The sequence below is a fragment of the Syngnathoides biaculeatus genome, chromosome 4 (genome assembly GCF_019802595.1).
Source record: "Syngnathoides biaculeatus isolate LvHL_M chromosome 4, ASM1980259v1, whole genome shotgun sequence".
Taxonomy (NCBI): Eukaryota; Metazoa; Chordata; class Actinopteri; order Syngnathiformes; family Syngnathidae; genus Syngnathoides; species Syngnathoides biaculeatus.
The window spans coordinates 6,065,520-6,086,208 of NC_084643.1; the positions used below are offsets into that span (position 1 = coordinate 6,065,520).

At 44.3% G+C, this 20,689-nt stretch overlaps 2 protein-coding genes across 6 annotated transcripts in view; one reads left to right on the forward strand and one right to left on the reverse strand.

The window, feature by feature from the left end:
• The window catches only part of setbp1 (SET binding protein 1), a 70,216-nt gene extending 54,528 nt beyond the window's left edge, over positions 1–15,688 (reverse strand). The window contains exons 1-6 of one of the 5 annotated variants that reach the window (XM_061817882.1): positions 15,562–15,688; positions 14,982–15,111; positions 6,735–6,805; positions 6,312–6,479; positions 6,177–6,237; positions 2,419–2,512 (exon numbers count right to left, since the gene is read on the reverse strand). The gene's annotated coding sequence lies outside the window, so the exon portion shown is untranslated. The other 4 variants (XM_061817884.1, XM_061817885.1, XM_061817886.1 and 1 more) reach the window with 4 other exon arrangements.
• A 51-nt stretch (positions 15,689–15,739) lies between these two features.
• Positions 15,740–20,595, forward strand: cdk7 (cyclin-dependent kinase 7). The gene is made up of 12 exons (XM_061817898.1): positions 15,740–15,873; positions 16,430–16,489; positions 16,576–16,609; positions 16,693–16,760; positions 16,849–16,917; positions 17,655–17,765; positions 17,919–18,037; positions 18,437–18,536; positions 18,622–18,708; positions 18,786–18,935; positions 19,501–19,639; positions 20,142–20,595. Exons 1-12 carry the CDS (start codon positions 15,808–15,810, stop codon positions 20,165–20,167), a joined length of 1,029 nt encoding a protein of 342 aa, XP_061673882.1. The 5' UTR covers positions 15,740–15,807; the 3' UTR covers positions 20,168–20,595.
• Positions 20,596–20,689: the final 94 nt, after the last annotated feature.

Consider the following 20,689-nt stretch of genomic DNA (forward strand, 5'->3'; position numbering starts at 1 on the left):
AGGAGGAGGCCACTTACCCATGTCTAATGTTGTCACACACTCGGCTTTGACGTGTAAATTATTTATCAAGATCATTTACAATCCATTTAGACACGTTTTACACGGGCGACGGATGGGATGACAGCGTCCCGGGGAGCTGTCACATGCTACTGGAATTTACTTGGATGCTTTTTGACACAAAAAAAAAAAAAAAACGAGGAAAATGGCGTCAGCGTTGCTTTGAAAATGAGAAAGAAAAATAGCAAAATGGGGTATGCAACCGATGTGATGAGAGGGGGGGGGGGTAAAAAAAATTAGAAGAAGAAGAAGCCGCCGAGGGAGGTGGAATCCAATGAGAGACGTTTATGTCCAACTCCGAGCTGGAAGAAGCGCGCTCCTTTGCGGCTCGCCTGGCGGCCGGACAACGAGCGTCCCCGGGGCGTCCGTTCCAGGACCGCCGAAGCGCTGGCGGAGCTTCGACAAGTTGAGATTCCCCCACAAATCCGTAGCAAAGCAGACGCGCGAAGGCCGGTACCGCAGTCAAAACAAGAGCCCGCATCCGTCTCCGAGCGGGCAAAAATGTCAGCGACGACGCGGAGCTCTCGAGCCCGAGCGACAGACAGCGCAAGAGGAGCCGCTGTGGTCTGGGGGTGGCTTCCCTCCCCGCACCCCCCCCCCGCCCGCCGCTTGCGTGGGATCGAGGCTAGGAGTGGGCTCTCTGGCTCTGCTGCCTTCCCGGATCCTGATCGGTGAATGTCGGAGCCCCGAGCCCGCTGTCTGGTAATGATCTCACCCAGCCGCCTGAACTGAGCTGAGCTGAGCTGAGCTGAGGAGGAGCCACATCGCCTCCATCTGGTGGCAACTCGCCCTGCGCCCCACTGGACCACATCCTGTCGAGTTGTTTCTTTCGGGTGGGCACACTTTTAAACAATTTTTCACCTTTTCGCTGATTTATTTGGGGATCCATCCCATTCGTGGAAAAACTCACCTATTTGCGATTTTTAAAGTCTCGTTTTTTATGTCTCAATTTTGTCACTGAAAAACGGTTATCCATCCATTTTCCCAACCGCTTATCCACACAGGGGTGACAGGAGTGCTGGAGCCAATCCCAGCAGTCATCAGGCAGGAGGCGGGGTACACCATGCACCGTTTACCAGCCAATCGAAGAGCACGTGGAGACAGACAACAGCCGCACTCACAATCACACCTAGGGGCAATTTAGATTGCCCAATTAATGCAGGTTTTGGGGGTGTGGGAGGAAATCGGAGTGCCCGGAGAAAACCCACCCAGGCACGGGGGGGACATGCAAACTCCACACAGGCAGGGCTGGGATTTGAACCCCGAACCTCAAATCTGTGAGGCCAACGCTCTAACCAGTACCACCAGACATGAACACTCTGATCGCAATTATTTAAGAATTCCTCCAAAATGGTTGATGTCACCAGAATCAACTTCCAATTTCATTTTTTTGAGCAAAAAAAAAAAAAAAAATGCAAAAACGCAATAAATGAACTTAATGGTCATATGTAGACCATTAATACCCTGTAGCTCAGTGGTTAGAGCACTGGTTTGATAAACCAGGGGTTGTGGGTTCGTATCCCACTGGGGCCTCCACTCCCTGAGAAGGGTTGCGTCAGGAAGGGCATCCGGCGTAAAAATTGTGCCAAACATATGTGCGTTCATCTGAGATGACACGCTGTGGCGACCCCGAAAGGGACAAGCCGAAAGAAACTTTTAATACCCTACGCCACAGGTGTCAAACTCAAGGCCCGGGGGCCTAATCTGGCCTGCCGAATGACTTGATGTGGCCCGCAAAGGCAAAATATGAGTAGCAACTTCCATGACTTAAAAAAAAAAAAAAACTAAAACTAACTAACTAAAGTTTCAAATTGTCATATCATAGCTGCTAACACTGAGATATTGCAAGGAATATTCCGTGCCCAAACAACAGCAATAGCTCTAAAACCCATTTGCCTTCATTTGAGATTACAAAACTAGCTCGCAAATTTCATCTGTAAATATGATGAGGTGAAAGATTTTCACGGTTTCACATTCATAACGGCACCTCTGAGGGAAAGTGTAACTACAACGTGGCCCGCAACAAAAATGAGTTTGACACCCCTGCCCTACCCCCCCCCCAAAAAATGCAAACTTGTTATTGTTACTTGTTATCCACCTCTTAACCAAAGTTCCACTATGGATGGGAGGTGGTTGTTGTGTGAGTAGACAGAAGCGCCCCCCCCCCAGATAAGAGACATAACACCGGCCATGTCTGGTTCGGCTCTTAACAGTTTTTGCAAAATAGGACTAAGCATCAAGTGGATTCCATAAAAACAACTCAACTAAACCTTCAAGTTCATGTTGTCACTGCGTAAATTCAGCGGCGTCGTCGCCGCACTTCAAACGATCCTGATCAGGTCAAAAGCAAACGGGACTCACCGGATCAGATGAAGGATTTCAACGGTTAGGCTTGTCGCTTCTTTTCTTTTGAGGGTCCACCGCTTTGCAATGCGCATGACTTCCACTTGCGGGTCTGGAAGAGAACGTCACCGATTTCTTGACACGACTTTTTGCTTTGACTGGTACGACGCGTTTGATCCTATATGGCCAGACTAGTTTGCATTGGGCAACATGACGAGCAGTGTACATAGAAATATATGAATAGATGGATGTAAACGGAAATTTTAGAATGTCACTTTTTAAAAATCTGGTGAGGATAGGCGGCAAAGAAAATGGATGGATTTATGGAATTATCTCAAGATCTGAACACAAAAAGAGGAATCTCCATTCAACTGTGCACTTGTCTACATAGGCGCTAACTAAACATATAAATCTCATCATATGCTGTTTTATTGTATTTTGATTTTTTTTTTTAATGGGAAACAACAGAAACCCTTGGGTGAACCAATAAACACGTTTTATTGCCTTTGTCTCCACGGCATATGTTTGGTTCATTAACCACGACTAAAATGACGATAGATGATGCTGCACGAGCACGAAGGTGTTCCAAATTCCAATGTTCATCACCGACAGAGGCTACGTACATTTTAGGTTCTGATGCAAAACTCGACCATCCTTGTTTGGAAAATGGAGCTTTAAGATGAACAAATAACACAATTTATATCAGATGACCTTTGCGTTTGTTTGCGTGTGTGTGTGGAGGGAGGGTGGGGGGTGGGGGGGGTCAGCAGCCAGTGTTTCCCAGAGTTGCGAGCAACTCAGCATTGTTACATTGTAATAGATTTTTCAAGCGAATCCGCCATGATGGAAATAATCCACATTTGATGATCTGACGGGTGTTAATTTCTAGCTCCGTATGCGTATGTGTAGGCGTTTTGTCTATTTTCTTGGGTCTGCATTTGGTGTTCGTGTTGCAACGTATCAATTTAAACTGCACCTGGACTCTCTATCTTTAAAAACCAAAGACCAAGTCCGAAAATTTGGCGTTCGGATTGATTCCGACCTGACTTTCAACAATCACATCAAGTCAATCGCAAAAACTACCTTCTACCATCTGAAGAACATATCTAGAGTGAAGTCTTGCATGTGTTAAGCAGACCAGGAAAAGCTCAGCCGTGCTTTTATCTCAAGTCGACTTGACTATTGTAATGGTCTTCTGACCGAACTCCCAAAAAAAAAAGAGTATTAAACAGCTGCAGCTCGCGTTCTGACCAAAACAAAGCGGTCAGAGCATAGAACTCCCATCCTAAAGTCCTTGCACTAGCTTCCAGTCAGAGTCCAAAGCAAACATGGTGAAGCAGAATTTCGCTATTATGCTGCACACAAATTTAATAAGTTGCCAACAGAGGTGAGGTCAGCCCCAACTTTGTGAATGTTTTTAAATCCAAGTTGAAAACTCTTCTTTTTTTCTCATGCTTTTTAGAATATGTCCACTTTTTGATCATATTTCTTGCACTGTATGTGGTTTTAATTGTCTTGTTTTTAATATTTTGTTTGTCATTTTTATTGTTTTTATCCCATTTGAAATGTTTTATCTTTTTGTTTTCAAATGCCTTTAATCATGCAAAGCACATTGCGTTACCGCTTGTATGAAATGCGCTATACAGATAAATTTGTATTCCAATACATTATATCTGTGATGGCTATTGTATTTTATTCACATTTATCACACTCATCAACAATTCTGCCCCCTCCCCAGATCAAGACACATCTGGCAATTGTATTGTTTCTCCAGTCATCAATTATTAATATGACCATTTGTGAACATGCATTTCATTTACGATACAACGCTGGATTTTTACAAAGCTATTTTGGGTATTTATATATTATTTAGATCAGTTTATTCACACCCGATGGATGCAGTTTTACGAGTAACCAGTGTAACGGGAGTTACAAAAAAAAAAAAAAATACAACTTGCAATTAATATTCTGCCGAGGTAGGAATAATTTTGGCCTCCATGCTACAGCCGTGTATTTGCGCTACGACGCGCTGACTGTTGTAATTCACAACATTAATCAGACTCGCAAAACCATCCCTCTGGCCAAGCCACATCTGCATTTGTAATGTTTCTCCAGCCATTAATTATTAATTTGTCACTCGTCTGTCAGTGTGTCCGCGTGTGCGCGCGGGCGGGAGTGTTCACACGCGTGCGAGTGTATTGATTTGGGATATGCGCAAGAATACAAAGAGACCCCCGAGACTGGCGAGGTCAACAGCTGCTCCCCAACAGCCAATCAATTGCGGCGTATCAGAAAACGCTACACACAGACACGCGGACACATACAGATGGCACTCTTCCCTCCTCAAATGGGTTGCCATGGAAACCAGATACAGGCAGCCGAGAGGGAGCAGTTTCCCGGCTTAAAATTGTAAATATTGAATTACGACGGGCTGGAAAGAGACGGGCCGACGCTCGTGCCGGAACGATCCAGATAATCCTTTCATCAGTATTCACAGTTACAAGAAATCGCTCACGCCCGTTAAGATGAACACACAAAGATGAACGTGTCCCGGCCATGTCGTCATTTATCCGACGCCGCGCTACGCGCCGTCCCAATTCCTTCATCGCTCACTGCCTTTTCCGCGGGAACATCTTTATCGCCTCGAGTGGGACTCCAAGTAAGTGCCGTCTGATTTGCGATGCATAAAAAGTGAATATCCTCCATATGTAGCACCGGTCATGCACTGTAACACGGCAATACTTTTGCTCTTGGACTTATAGCGCTCGTCCGCAGACGTCACCATTTTCACGGCGCCATATTGCCGGTCAAAAAGTAGCTGCTCGGCGGTGTGGGAGACATTGAACCGGAGCAGAATAGTCACGACGCCCGGGTCTTGTTGTGCTGTCGGTTGTCACAACAGACGAGACAGATATTCAAAGAGGTCATTCTATAGAATACCAGCTGAAAAGACCAGAAAAGATGGATGGATTTCGACAATTAAACGTGATGGATGGTGCCCGACCAAAATACGCACACGCCCGTGTAGCGATCAATTCATTCAGGTAGGAATTGTTCTTCTCAATCTCAAATTGCCAAGAAGTATTTATAATGCCAAGTTGGCTCATTTGAGAACAATAATGTTTAAGAAAAAAAATAAAATGACAGGGAGTCGTCTTCAACGTGCACGGAAGCGCGGTGCGGCCACACGTTCAACTTCGGTAAACCTCTATTTTTTTTAATATGCATTGTTCTCAAATGAGTCCAATGCATATTTAAAAAAAGAAAATAATAAATACAATAATGGGTCACACAGAAGTTTACGTAGGTTAACGTGAGGCCCCAACACGCTTCCGTGTACGGTGGCTGAAGCCTATTCCAGCGGTTGATTTTCTTTTTTTAAATACGCATCGGACTAATTTGAAACCAATGCATATTTTTAAAAAGAATGTCTGTCACGGAGAGGTTTACCGAAGTTTAATGTGTGGCCGCAACACGCTTCGTGTACGGAGGAGGAGCCGACTCGGTTTTTTTAAACGCATTGTTCTCGCTTGTCTTCTTTTTTTTTCCAATCATAGTTAATGAATGCAAGTGAGTATAAAACCAGATGTATTTGTATTGAATACGACCTGAAAAGATTGATGGATTTCGGCAAAGGTTAACGTGTAGCCGGACACACTTCCACGTTCACAAGCCGTCTCCCCGTTGAGAACAGATCCAGTGACGAAGTACTTGCATGCGTCCAGACTTTTCTACGCTTTCAAACTCTTCCGTGTGAATCTCGACGACTTACTCACCAGATCCACGTGTAGATCCAGTTGTCCACGACAAGCGGAAATGGGTTAACGGTCCAATTTCCTATCGGCGAAAACATCGACTTCAGCGCTAAATATGGTTCCTCTATGCCAAGCGTCTCTCATTTTTCCACGTACCTTCGTTTATTATCACCTTCTCAATGTTTAACGGTATCGGACAAAACTCTGGGCGTCGTGCTATAAGACGTCTTTCCGTGTCGTCTCCAATCGACTTAGCATTGAGCAAAGCTTTGCTTGACCGGCAGTACGGCCAGTCACTTGACTTCGGTGCACGAGCTCTATACCCTGTAACGGAGAAGCCAGGACGTGAGGGAGGGCGGGGAAACGATTTAACAATCAATTATCAGGTCGGCAAATATTTGTAATGAGAACGATCAAGAGCTGGATCCAATTGACGCGGCTGTCAATAACTGCCGCCTTTATGAATAATACAGCTAGGAGAGCTCATCATGAAAATAACAAGAGCACCTGGAAGTTCATCTGAGAAGCGCAGCGCGTGAGTGTGTCTGGAAAGAGAGCGCTGAGAGTCATTATGCTAACCTTGAGATGACATTGCGAGAGGGGAAGAGGATCCCCGTCGACGAAGGGCTTTTCTCAGGGAGTCCACTAATCTGGAAGGGCAGCAGAGGGTTCATCAGAGCCGAGAAACCCACGGGACCGAGCGAGCTAATGGGGTCGGCCCAGACAGACGCGTGACTCTAGACGCGTGGGGTGGGGTGGAGGGGGGAGAAAAAAAATAAGCGTCTGGTGCGATAATACGAGAATAACAACAACGCAACGCGCGCTCGCGAGTCAGAGGGAGCGAGGGCCCTGCTGATAGAGTGATGAATTAATGGGACGTGTGACAAGGTTGATTAGCAAGGCTTCAGCGATCTAGCCGGGTTAATGAAGTAAACGACTCCTTGGTAACACACTGGCTGGCTCGCTCCTGATACGCTGACGCGAACCGCTGCCGAAGAAACCTTCCACATAATCGACCTTCCGAAGACAATTGACAGGAATACGGTGGTACCTTTGAATCAGACCGGGCATGTGATCTTACTCCGCTTAATCTCCTTTCAGCAACAACATTTGGTACACCTACACAGTTTAAAGTGTCACTGGTGTGAAATGCATGATTTTTATACTACGTTATTAAGGAAAAAAAACAGCAGCCGGTATGGAACCATCTGTTTTTTTCCCCACCACAAAACATGATTTTGAGGTATATTCGACGAAAATACTCTCCAGGGATTTGTTTTTGAGAAGAAGCAGGAAGTGACGTACAGGGCAGTAGCGCACTCAAGCGGTCTCTTCTGTTTATACTAGTTTTGCCTCCTGGAAGGTAGGTCGTCGTTCCTTCGTGTTAGCCAAAATGCCTGCTCGTTGTATTGCTGGATATTGCTCAAAAGCGCGGAGGTAGATCGGACGAAGAGGCGGTTTGGCCGGGATCCGCATATCATCTAAATATGGCTCGAAACGATAGGGTACGATAGGGATAACGATTGCCCAATATGGCGACCACTCGGATGTCGAACGAGACTTCCGCAACTTTGCGCATGGATGATGCGCTTTCCGCTCATAATTATTTTTTCGTGTAGACATTGAAGTGAATAATGTTATATGTATTTTTCATTACAATATCTATTTTAGAATGTTTATAGGAACTTGACCTTCAAAAAGGTGACAACAGCATCACTTAAAAATTTGTACTATATTTGTAAAGCTGAATTATTTTTTACATTTTATTATTTGATCAAATACAGTTCATCATCAAAATTTATAGAAAAATAAATAGTAACTCTTTAATCCCATATTTCTTTAAACCACAAAAGAAGAAAAAATACGTGGTATATTTCATCCATCCATCCATTTTCTTGCCGATTATCCTCATGAGGGTCGCTGGGAGTGCCGGAGCCTCTCCCAGTGGTCAACGGGCAGGAGACGGGGTACACCCCGAACTGGTCGCCAGCCAATCGCAGGGCACGTCGAGACAAACAGCCGCACTCACAATCACACCTATGGGCAATTTAGAGTGTCCAATTCATGTCGCATGTTTTTGGGATGTGGGAGGAAACCGGAGTGCTCGGAGAAAAACCCCACAGGCACGGGGAGAACATGCAAACTCCACACAGGCAGGTCTGGGATTGAACGCGGGTCCTCGGAACTGTGAGGCCAACGATTTACCAGGTGACCCACCGTGCCGCCGGTATATTTCATTTCCATTTCATATGTGGAATATGTGTTTCATACTTTATTGTTCCTCATGAGGATGCGTAAGTGCCCCTAATAAAGTGGCCCATGTAAGTATTGTTGACTATGAAAACAGATAGAAGAGGCAGAGTGCAGCAGGGAAGGGCATAATAATAATAATAACAATGGAATTGTGTATGAATTACATGTAACCAAACAGAGAGTGTGTTGATTTGCCTCAACTGGTTTGCCATCATGATATCTCCTATTTAGCACTTTGATCCAAAATGATCATAAAAGATGATGTTTTTCCCAAGAGATTCATAATGTAATTTTCTCAATTTAAAAAAAAAATGTAGCGAGATATGTACATACGCCACATACACATCCGTACATGAGGAACGGGTGGGCCGCTGCAAGGCTTTGTTTTCCATTCGGCTGGAAGGTAGAAATCCCCCTAATGAGTGTGATAACCATGTCTGACAGGTGCTACAGACCAGAACCAAAAAAAAAGCAATGCAGGTGGTAACCAAGACAACAGTAAACACCGCCTTAAATACTTCTAACGGTGGGGGCTCCATGCTGTCTCTGTCAATCTGAAGAGACGGCACAGCTCCCCCCCCCCCCCCCCCCAACCAACCCACCGACCCCCCCTCCTACCCTCAAGCCGCCACTGGAGAGGACATTATCATAATTTTGTTGCCTCGCAATGCACCGAGCAATCAAAACGGGCTCATCACGAGGTGCCGCGTGCTGATGCTCAGACGCCGGCCGGAGAAAGTGGCAAAGAAATGCCGTCTTAATATTTATTCAAACTGAAAGATGACGTCGAACAATGTTGTCGAGTCCCCGTTTGCTTGTAAAAAGATAACAACAAGCCACGACGCACGCAAGATGCATCCATTGATTATCCGGCGATCCGTCCATTTTTTTTTTTTTTCCCAACCACTTGTCCTCACTACACTCCCGCTAATTTAATTCATTACGAATAATTGATACAGCGATCAAATGCGGCGGCCGCTCATCTCTGTCGTCGCGCTTATTGCGGTCCTCCAATCGGATCGGCGCCGCGTTTCAACAAGTCGCCCGCTCGGACAAATTAGTGCTCCTCCTGAAATGGACTTCTGCTTCAAATCGATGACTGCTGCGCCTGAAGTTCAGTAAATAAATAAACACCCATCGACCGCCGATTGAGGAAGTACTCTGTGGGAGATTTACTCACGACACGCCATACAGTACAATTGTACAAAGTAACAGCGGCTTGGTTTACTGCAGTATTAGGTAGGTTGAGTCCACTACGAACCAATACAAAAGACGTGTTAGGAAAAGCGCATTTACAAGCACACAGGAAATGATGCATCTTGTCTGTTATTGTGGTTGCACTGGTGACGAACTGCACAGCATTAAAGGTCGAGTGTCATGCCTACAAACATTCTAAAATAGATATTGTCATGAAAAAGACATATAACATTATTCACGTTGATGTCGATACAAAAAAATAAATATGAGCGGAGAGCGCGTCATCCGTGCGCAAAGTTGCAGAAGTCTGATTCGACATTAAAGTGGTAGCCATATTGGCTGCATCTTGTGTCCGTGACATCACGCCGGGACATTCGCCAATGAAAACACGCTGCGCCAACTACTATGGGAGACGAACACGCCCCTTCTGTCACGGAAGCTCTTTTCGGAGAAGAGAACATCTCACAGTCGAGTGTAGTGATCGTTTCGACCCATATTTAGATGATATGCGGATCACAGCCAAACCACCTCCCCGCCCAATCCACCTTCGGCCGTGAGTGACAACAACGCCAGCGGCAAGCGACGACGCAGCCAAACCACCTCCCATCCGATCCAGGCACTGCGACAGCCCACCCCGGCAGCGCTCCGTCCGCCGGTGACGGCTTCGGCCGGGGTGGCACATCGACACTTTTAGCACCCCTGACCTCCCCCAACTATTATTTTTTTTTAGTAGCTGTATACACACCAACCTGTCATTTGGAATCCACGAAGCTGTCGTCCTTCGCACCCGTCCAATCCATTTTTTACGACGAACCGGGTCTTTTGGAAAAGTATGAAGAGCGAATCCATCCTTGCGAGTGTTCGAGCAATATCCAGCAATGCAACTAGCCAGCATTTTTGGCAAACACGAAGGAACAACGAGCAACGTTCCAGCAGGTAAAAATAGTAGAAACATACGAGACTGCTTAAGTGTGCTACTGCCCTGTATGTCACTTCCTGCTTCTTCTCGAAAACAAATCCCTTTAGATGATATGCGGATCATGGCCAAACCGCCTCCCCGTCCGATCTACCTCCACGCTTCTGAGCAATATCCAGCAAAACAACGAGCAGGCATTTTGGCTAACACAAAGGAACAACGAGCTACCTTCCCGGAGGAAAAACTAATGGAAACAAACGAGTCCACGAGGGGGCGCCTCTGCCCTGTACGTCACTTCCTGGTTCTTCTCTAAAACAAATCCCTGGAGAGGATTTTCATAATGGGAGTTACAAAAACCCATACATGTCAAAATTATGTTTTGCAGTGAAAAATTGGATGGGTCCATACCGCTTGCCGTATTTTCATTAATAACATACTAAAAATCATCCATTTCATGACAGCGGACCTTTAAATTGACTTGTTTATAATATAATAATCCACATGTTTACATATTTAGTTGCCTATTGCGAACCAAAATGTTCAAATTAGCTCGTGCTGGAAAAGGCAAAGTGTTTGAGTCCTGGATCTTAATGTACCCGTAACTATATACTGTACCTAATCCAGAAATCCCAACGTATGAGTTTTTTAATGATTTATTTGTGTGATACAGCTGCAAATAAGTATTTGAACACCTGAGAAACCCAATGTTAAAATTTGGTTCAGTAGCCTTTTGTTTGCAGTTACAGAGGTCAAACGTTTCCTGTAGTTGTTCACCAGATGATTTGTCCTAACGGGACAAGCCGAAAGGAAAAGAAGAAGTGGACATGAACCTGTGACGAAAATTTCAGACCCCTCCATGATTTCTAAGTGGGAGAACTTGCAATATAGCAGGGGGTTCAAATACTTCTTTTCTTCACTGTATGTGTTGATGTTGTTGCAATTTAGTTATGTATTTTAGGCCTTGGGGAGGGATCAAATTTTTAATGTTTGGGAAAAAAAACAGTTTTACCATTTCAAACAATGCGACCAATCACAGCATGAAAAGGTGAAAATGGGTAGACTGTATAATAATCATATTCCGTTCTCAGAAACTAGATTTGGTTTGTCCTAGCATGTGCGAACTTTCACACCTCCCCGCACCCAGCGTTGAACATCCTGTCGCGTGCGGCGACTGCGTTTTTTGCTTTCAGAAAGACTTTCGGCAGGTGTTCTGAAAAACAAGGCCGCTAACCGGGATGGCGCCGCCTGACTCGTTCGTCGCGGTCGCCGACACGTTCGCCCTGCGCTCGGGAGCTCTTTTGAAAATGACGTCTCGATCGACTTGAGCAAAGTTTAAGCAAATGTTTTTTTGTTTTTTTTTTTTAAAGAGTGTGCCAGGGGTGGGCAAGCCAGGACCCGCGGGCTACATGTGGCCCACTCCGTTCCTCGGTCAGGGCCACTGAGTCCCCGAAAATTTGTTGCATGGATGTCAATGTCATTGTTATTTTTGTATGCATTTATTGGTTCATTCATTTTGATCAATGATTTATCTTTTGATTTTCTGGAGTAATTGGCTAATAAATAATAAGTACATTGATTAAAAAAAAAAAAAAGAATGTATTTGTAAAAACAGGCATAATGTATTTAAAAATATACAGTAAATAACATTTGCATTTAATGTTTTTAGTCTATTAAATAATTATTAAGTAATATTATCATTAACTTAAAAACAACAAATGTGTGAATAATTTTATGAAATTACATTTTCTTGCATCAATTTTTTTTTCTAAATTGTTTGGTTGAAATATATTTTATCCGCTTGTCTAACTAAATATTTTAAACAATTACTTATTTGATCATTACATTTTTAAAATGTGATTCTTAATAATTGATTTTTGAATCCCGGACCTCAGAACTGTGAGGCCAACGATCTAACCAGTTGTACCACCGCGCCACCTCCTTGTTTATCAAATTTGTGTTCATTTACTTTTTTCTTTTTAAACTTTGAGAAGATTGGATTTTTCTTTTGAATTTCTAATTGAGGCAGCATGGCGTATCAGCTGGGAGGTCCCGGGTTCGATCCCGGACCCGCCTGTGCGGAGTTTGCATGTTCTCCCCGTGCCTGCCTGCGTCGGTTTCCTCCGAGCACTCCGGTTTCCTCCCACATCCCCAAAAACATGCAACATTCATTGGACACTCTAAATTGCCCCTAGGTGTGATTGTGAGTCCGGCTGTTTGTCTCTAGGTGCCCTCCGATTGACTGGCAACCGGTTCAGGGTGTGCCCCGCCTCCGGCCCGTTGACAGCTGGGATAGGCTCCAGCACTCTCCGCGTGAGGATAAGCGGCAAAGAAAATGGATGGATGAATGCATGTGCGGCCCTGATGTATATTGAGTATGAGACCCCTGATCTAAACGCTCTTCAGAAGCAGAGAAGAAGACAGATAATTAACCCGAATATCCACTTTTTGTGACAAATTTGTTTGGCGGCGTTTTTTTTTTTTTTCCCCCCTTTCTGGAAAGGTTTGAAAATATTACCTTAAATCCAACTATGCCGCGATATCAGCAATCTTTTTTTGTGTGCACGTGTCGCTGCGTTGTGGCCACATTACACACGTCGTCAACAGTACCTCATGTGAACATTCTCAGCCCCCCGAAAGAGGATGTGGCGGCGCGACGGCAAAGCACTCGCCGAACAACGCCCACTTCCTCCGAGTTTGATAAACAGCCTCGCGGTTTCACCCCCGCCCCTCCCCGCCGCTCACTGCGCTTGTACACACAAACACGGCGGCTCGACTGCATCACCGTCTGCTAACGTGACACATAACCGCAGTGAGTTAGTGCGCATCACGCTATGGTGAGATTTACCGGGACAAACTATATAAACGCCAGAAGAAGCACTTAGGCCGCGATAACTCAGCGGCGGCGCTCGCAGAGAAAGACACGAGCGGAATGAGCGTAAGAGGACGCTCAAATCATCGCCGAATTAGACGAGGGTATCAACACGTCACGTTTGTTTTAAGAGTCGCACATCGAAGCGGGTTTTGAGTTACGTCCGCCCACCGGACAGTTGCGTTCCACGTTACGGCCCCGCGAAAGGCGGTCTCTCCGGAGTGGGGGGGTCGACAATGGGACGCCAGGAAAGGCCGTTTCGGGAGTCCGAAGAACGGTTGCATGAGCACGTACGGGCGTTGTCAGTCACGACTGGGAGCTGTCAGCGCGCGGACGTCGGGAGAGCGAGGCCTGTGTTAGGCCCGCTTATCCTTCACACTTCTCTTGTCAAATGTAACATGAAAATGAAAGCTTGGGGGAGGGGGGGGGGGGGGGTTTGCGCGGGTCATGAGAGAGGAACCGTGCCTAATCCTGTGGGATGTGAGGGTATCTGCTGCGTATGGAGATGGGATGGAGAGATGTGTTCGGCGGTGCGTGGATCACAAAAAGCTTCCTCGCTGACAGAAAATACTCCCGGGAGAGCGACGGCAAGCTGCTAAAGGAAAATATATTGAAGAAAAGTTGAATAAAAAAAAAACTCAAAGCAACATTATGCCATTTTCCAAACGCTATAAATTGTGCTTTTATGAACATACTTGCTCTGTTTTAATTCAGTTTTGTATCGACAGCCATTCGTTTCTCCTGGCTTTAATCGGCAGTAAAGTCACTGCACTGTATTAAAACATATTTTGGAATAAAGCAGCTAAATCATGGTGGAACGGTGGCGCAGCTGGAAAGCGTTGGCCTTACGGTTCTGAAGACCCGGGTTTGATCCCAGCCTTGCCTGTGTGGAGTTTGCATGTTCTCCCCGTGCCCGCGTGGGTTTTCCTCAGGGCACTCCGGTTTCCTCCCACATCCCCAAAAACATCCAAAATTAATTGGACACTCTAAATTGCCCCGTGGTTGTGATTGTGTGTGCAGCTGTTTGTATCGTTGTGCCCTGCGATTGGCTGGCAACCAGTTGACGGCGTTCCCCGCCTCCTGCCCGTTGACAGCTGGGATAGGCTCCAGCACTCCCTGCGACCCTCATGAGGATAAGCGGCAACGAAAATGGATGGATGGATGGATGGAAGATAAACATGGGGGTGGCACGATGGAACAACTGGTTAGACCGTTGGCCTCACAGTTCTGAGGTCCAAGATTCAAATCCCGGCCCCGCCTGTGCAGAGTTTGCATCTTCACCCAGTGCCTGCGTGGGTTTTCTCCGGGCACTCTGGTTTCCTCCCACATCCCAAAAACATGCAACATGAATTTGAGGATAAGCAGCAAAAGAAAATGGATGAACATACTAGTTCTATTTTAATTCCGTTTTGATTCATTTCCATTTATCGTGGCTTTAATTTGCAGTACAGTCACTGCACTGTATCGAAACATATTTTGGAATAGACTAATAGCTAAATCAGAGACCCCCCACCGATCAGGGTTGATCATGGGACGAGGTCCTCGTTGTTGGTGGTGGCGCTGCGTCGTGTGTGTGGCTGTGAAGGCCTACCCGTGACTGACGGGCTCTTTGGGATAGGCCGCACAGGAAGGATGGCGCATGTCCGATGGAGTTCCTGCGTTGTTTTCTACGGGCCGGCTTCTCTGGAGCAGCCTCCGACACCTTCGCTTGCTTGTTTTGACTACAGAAGACGAGAAAAATATTAGGGTTGGTGTCCAAGTGATGTATTTACATTTGCAATTTACCCGCGGTACTGCTAAACAAGATTCTAGAAGACTGTATTCAAAATAAAACACAGAAATACACTTTGGAAGAACTCCTATTACTACTACTACTACTACTACTACTACTACAACTAACAACAGCAATAATAATCATTATAACAATTATAATAATTGGCCTATGTTATTGCTTCTGTGTTTGTATTGAATATGCATGTAGCCTACAAGTGCATTGAAGAGGATTGTTAGTAAAATACACAATCTATGCCAAGCCAAGCAAAATATTCATAAATCTCAACACAGAAGAAAACACACATACAAGAGAAGTTGCAATAAATATCTCAAAGCTGGAAATAATAGTGCAATATGAGTAAAATGGCTCAATACAGCTGCTAGAAACAAATTGTTACCAGAAATGTGAGGTGAGACGAAAACCCGGAAGCAAAACAACAAGGAAACATTTTTTTTTTCTTGTCTAAATCAGAATCTGCAGTTGAACTTTCACGTGCTGACATGACCAACCAGTAGGTGGCGGTGCTGCACCAAATAAGACTTTTCTTTTCATCTCGTTTCCTTTTCACCCGGAAACACTACTTGTAGACCTTTAATAAAGCGGAAGTTGACGTTCGTGGAACAATGTGTGTAATTTTATCGCAATGGCGCTCGATGTAAAGTCCAGAGCCAAGCGGTACGAAAAGTTGGATTTTCTCGGAGAGGGCCAGGTGAGCGCTGTCGATCGTTTAAAGCATCTTTCACCTCTTTTTCCGGACTGTGTTTTCTGTTGTGGGACGGAAGAGAGCTAGTAGCGTGCTAGCAACCGGTTGTTAATGTCAACAAAGGCTCTCCTGTGCACATTTGGGACAAGGAAGATGTGTCGATCATCAATGTGTCTGATAGAAATTGGCTATAATTATTATGAAATGCCGTTCTGTAGGATCATTCATACCTTTCAAATTATTTTTTTCTTTTCATAAAGTTGCTGATACGTGTATGTATTAATTGGGACTGCTATTCTAATGCTGTTGAGATCAAATCTAAAAATGCGACCTAGTTTTTGAAGATATTGGCTACTATCTATGTGCCCTTGAGCAAGATACTATCTGGCCTCTGTCCTTGCATATCTGTGATCTGTTTCTGGCTCACCCTATGGTGTATAAGACTAAAATACTGCACGCAGCAGCCACTGAGTTGAGTTTTCCTGTTGCGGTATGATAATGACTTTAATAAATTTCCCTCTGTATTAATAAATTAACCCATCAATCCATTTCTGGTCTCTAGTTTGCCACCGTGTACAAAGCCAGAGACAAAACAACTGACACGATAGTCGCCATTAAAAAGGTAAACGGCATGGGTTCACACAATGTCAACAGCTTTGGGCTTTTCGAGTGTGTGTATATTAATTTTTTTTTGTATCCCCTTCCTAGATTAAAGTTGGCCACAGAACTGAAGCTAAAGATGGTAAATTGTGTTTAATTTAGTGGACTTTGTGCAATATGTATGAGATATCGACCCTGTAAAGGTATCAATACCTATTTTTATAGGTATCAATAGGACTGCCCTACGAGAGATCAAACTACTGCAGGAGCTCCATCACCCTAATATTATTGGGGTAGATACATTTTTGTTCATTATTCTTATGTTTCCAGTACAAATGGCTATATTTTATTCAAACTTGAACAACTCTTTGTTTTTTTTAGCTCCTGGACGCATTTGGACACAAATCGAACATCAGCCTGGTTTTTGATTTCATGGAAACTGATCTGGAGGTAAAATTTAATTATTATTTTTTTTAATACATCATATATCCGTGTGTCGTAACTCATTATTCAATTTTAAATCCCTGGCTGAAATTATCACTGTCATTTTGATGCAGTTTTTTTTTTTTATATATATTTATCAAATCTAAAAATTTGCAATTCATCTTCCTAAATTAAACATTCATCATGGGTGTCACGTTCCGTTTATTTTTTTGTCACGTTAACACCCATCCGCAAGTCACACAAGGTGAGAGATTTTTACGTGTCCACTTATATAATTGACAGACAAAACTGATAAAGTAATACAACTATGAAAGCTACTAATGAGGTTTTTTTTTTTTATGTTCTAGCCTCACAATTAGCATACACCGCTCCACCACTCATAAATCATAAACGAGATTATAGTGCTTTAAAAAAATCAATAACCTTCCACTCCTGGCTCTAACAGCCAATTGATGCCATTAGCCGCTATTATGAAATATGATTCTACACCCAAGACCAGTGCTAAAAGCCCTATGGAGGCATTTTTTTTTTTAAAAAGCGAGAATTGTATTTATTGCCTGTAGGTACCAGGATACCACGCTGTAGGTGGAACAAATAGCACATCAAAGTGAGATGTGGTATCTGAGTTTAGCCCGCACCGCTTCTTTAACTTAATTTTTAATTATCGGTTGTAAATCGTCCGAGCTAGCATCTGGCTGCATGTACTGTATAACTCCTCCTCCTCCTCCCTCCTCTTTTTAAAGGTGATCATCAAGGACACCAGCCTTGTGCTTACTCCAGCCCACATTAAAGCCTACATCCTCATGACTCTTCAGGGATTAGAGTACATGCATCAACACTGGGTCTTACACAGGGTAATAACTAAATATTCCGCGTAAGCACACACTCACAGTTATGTTGCTAATTTTGCTGGAATGATAAATCACATACGTCAGTTGTTGTAATGGAGACAGAATCAAAATAGTTACTCAAGAGAAAACTTAGACGACTCCGCTTGATGCTTGCAGGATTTGAAGCCCAACAATCTTCTGCTGGACGGGAGCGGAGTGTTGAAGTTGGCGGATTTCGGTTTGGCCAAAGCCTTCGGCAGCCCCAACAGGGTCTACACTCATCAAGTTGTTACCAGGTCTGTGCAAGCCGTTCAGGGCAGGGGGAGAAACGTGAAGGACATTTAATGGAGCTTTTTCCGACTGGTGATCTTAAGCTCTGCCCCCTTCGCTACAGTTGCCATGTCCCAGAAGCTTTACTGCTCACACTACTGCGCTTTTCCAAGCGCACGCTACTGACAACCAGCATTGCTTGTGGGACAACACGGCAACAGGGGCGTGTCAAGCCAGGGGTTAAGACAATGCAGCTTTCTGATTGGTTATTATTGTACGAGTGATTGACAGGTCCGAAAGGTCCATTCCCCTACCGTCCCAAAAAAAAAAAAAAATGTTGGATGGATTATATCACATTTAATGTTATGAAGTCATCAGTGGTGTTGTACATTTTTGTCAATTAATTTAGATATTTTTTCCCATAGGTGGTACCGCTCTCCCGAGCTTCTGTTTGGTGCCCGAATGTACGGAGTAGGTGTTGACATGTGGGCGGTGGGATGCATCCTGGCAGAGTTACTCCTTCGGGTATCCAAATGTTTTCATGAAAAAGCACGTAAAATATCGGAACTGTGTTCATATTTCTCTTATTTTCAATAAATGCTGTATGTAGATACCATTTCTGGGTGGAGACTCTGATCTTGACCAGCTGACAAAGATCTTTGAGGCTCTTGGGACTCCGACGGAAGAGACATGGCCTGTATGCCCAGTTTGGTTTTTTTCTCCAGAAAAATATCAGGACCTTTGTTGATATTGATTTTTGTTTTTATCTCACAGGGAGTCAGCAGTCTACCAGACTACGTGCCATTCAAAGTTCTTCCTGGCACACCTCTTGAACACATTTTTAGTGCAGCTACAGATGACTTACTCGAGTTGCTACACGGCTTCTTCACGTTTAACCCTTCAACTAGGACCACAGCCACGCAGGTGAACTTTTGTCCCAAAAAATAAATACCGTAATTCAGAGCATACCCAGTACATTTGTAAAGGAAATACCATTTGGGACATACATAGGCCGCAGCCGTGTAAAAGCCGCAAGTGCCCTCATTAAAACGAGATATTTACAAAGAGAGACGATACACAGAGAGTTTAACGCTAGTGCCGCCGTGCTAATGCTAACGCTAGTGGCGCTGTGCTAACGCTACCGCCGCTGCGCTAACAGGGCTGGTTTTAAAAAAAAAAAAAAAAAACCACACTGGTAAAAAAAAAATCACTGAGACACTGCAGAAACACGCTAGCACATCGCTAACAGGGCCGGACCGGTAAAAGTCACTTCCTCGGCACATATATTCGGTCTCACTCTTCCCTTTTTCGCTCGAGTGAGTTATAGAAAGAAAATGCACAAATTAGCCGCATAAAGCGTGTCGGGAAAAAAAATTCACGGCTTACAAGCCGGAAATTACAGTAGATGAAGTGCACATCTTTAGTTTTCAAAGCGCGGTGCAAGATTGTTGCTTTTGTCAGTGAAACAGTCGTGTTTATGATTTAACAGGCTCTGAAGATGAAGTACTTCAGCAATCGGCCCGGTCCCACTCCCGGCCCCCAACTTCCCCGACCCAACTGCTCAGCTGAAGCTCTGCGAGAGAAAGAAACAGTCGGGCTAAAGAGGAAATTTGTAGGCCTGGAAACAAGTAATGAAAATACTCTTTTATCTAATATCTTATTTTTAACCCCACCACTATTGTAATTGTTCGACTTTAATAAATTATGGACCCCAAGATATTTCAGATGAGCCTATAACATGGAGGACCCTTTCTGGGAGGCTATTTATACCCGACATTTAAATCTCTTCATTGAAAGTAGCAATCCCGAAGGGTGTCGGCCCCGCGCTTCATTATACGGCGGAGGCGAACGCGTCCGTTTCTGCCGCTTAAGTGGATTGTGGGTGGGCATGTGATGTTTTGCTTTGCCGTCAGTGGAAAGTTCAAAGCTTTTCCATTTCCTCCTCTGTGTCTGTGGTTTGGAAAATATTCGGGTTGGCTATTCTGTAAGTATATTACAGAGAGAGAATTTTAAGATCCAGATGGACTTTCTGCGCGTGTCATATGTAGTGTTTTTGTGTGTTTTTTTAAGATTATGTCAATTTTTTTCTGAGTACATGCTTATTCTGTGAATATTCTCTTTAATTTTTAGCTACCATGAAGAAGTTGATATTCTAACCAAGCACGGGAACGGCCCAGGACTGACCTTGTCTGGAATGTCAGCAGTACTACCCAAATCCTACAGAGGGGTGAACAGTACGACCTGTGGTCAAACAAGTACTTTTCTGATGCCCAAACTCCAGCCAACAACCTGCTTGAGTGGGGGGGGGGGGGGGTGATTTCAGTGAGCCCAGAAAAAAAGAACGACCTCACTCGCAGCGGCGGTCTGCTTCGACAATATGGACAAAAGTATTGAGACCTCATCAGTAGACCCACAAGAATGGTCGACGCCATGTATTTTTTTTTAAATGAGGAATTAATATTTAAGGTGAATGCAGCAGTCTGGCCCAAGGTCTGAGCAAAAAGTATGTCTCAATACTTTTCTCCATATTTAATTATGTATTAGTATTCTTGTGTATATAAAACCAATAAATGGTGCAAATTTACCAACGGATTTTCCAGAATAATTTTGCATGAAATGAATGATAAAAGTAAGATTATTACCTCAGGACCAATGTTCCCCTCTAAGCTGCGCAACTG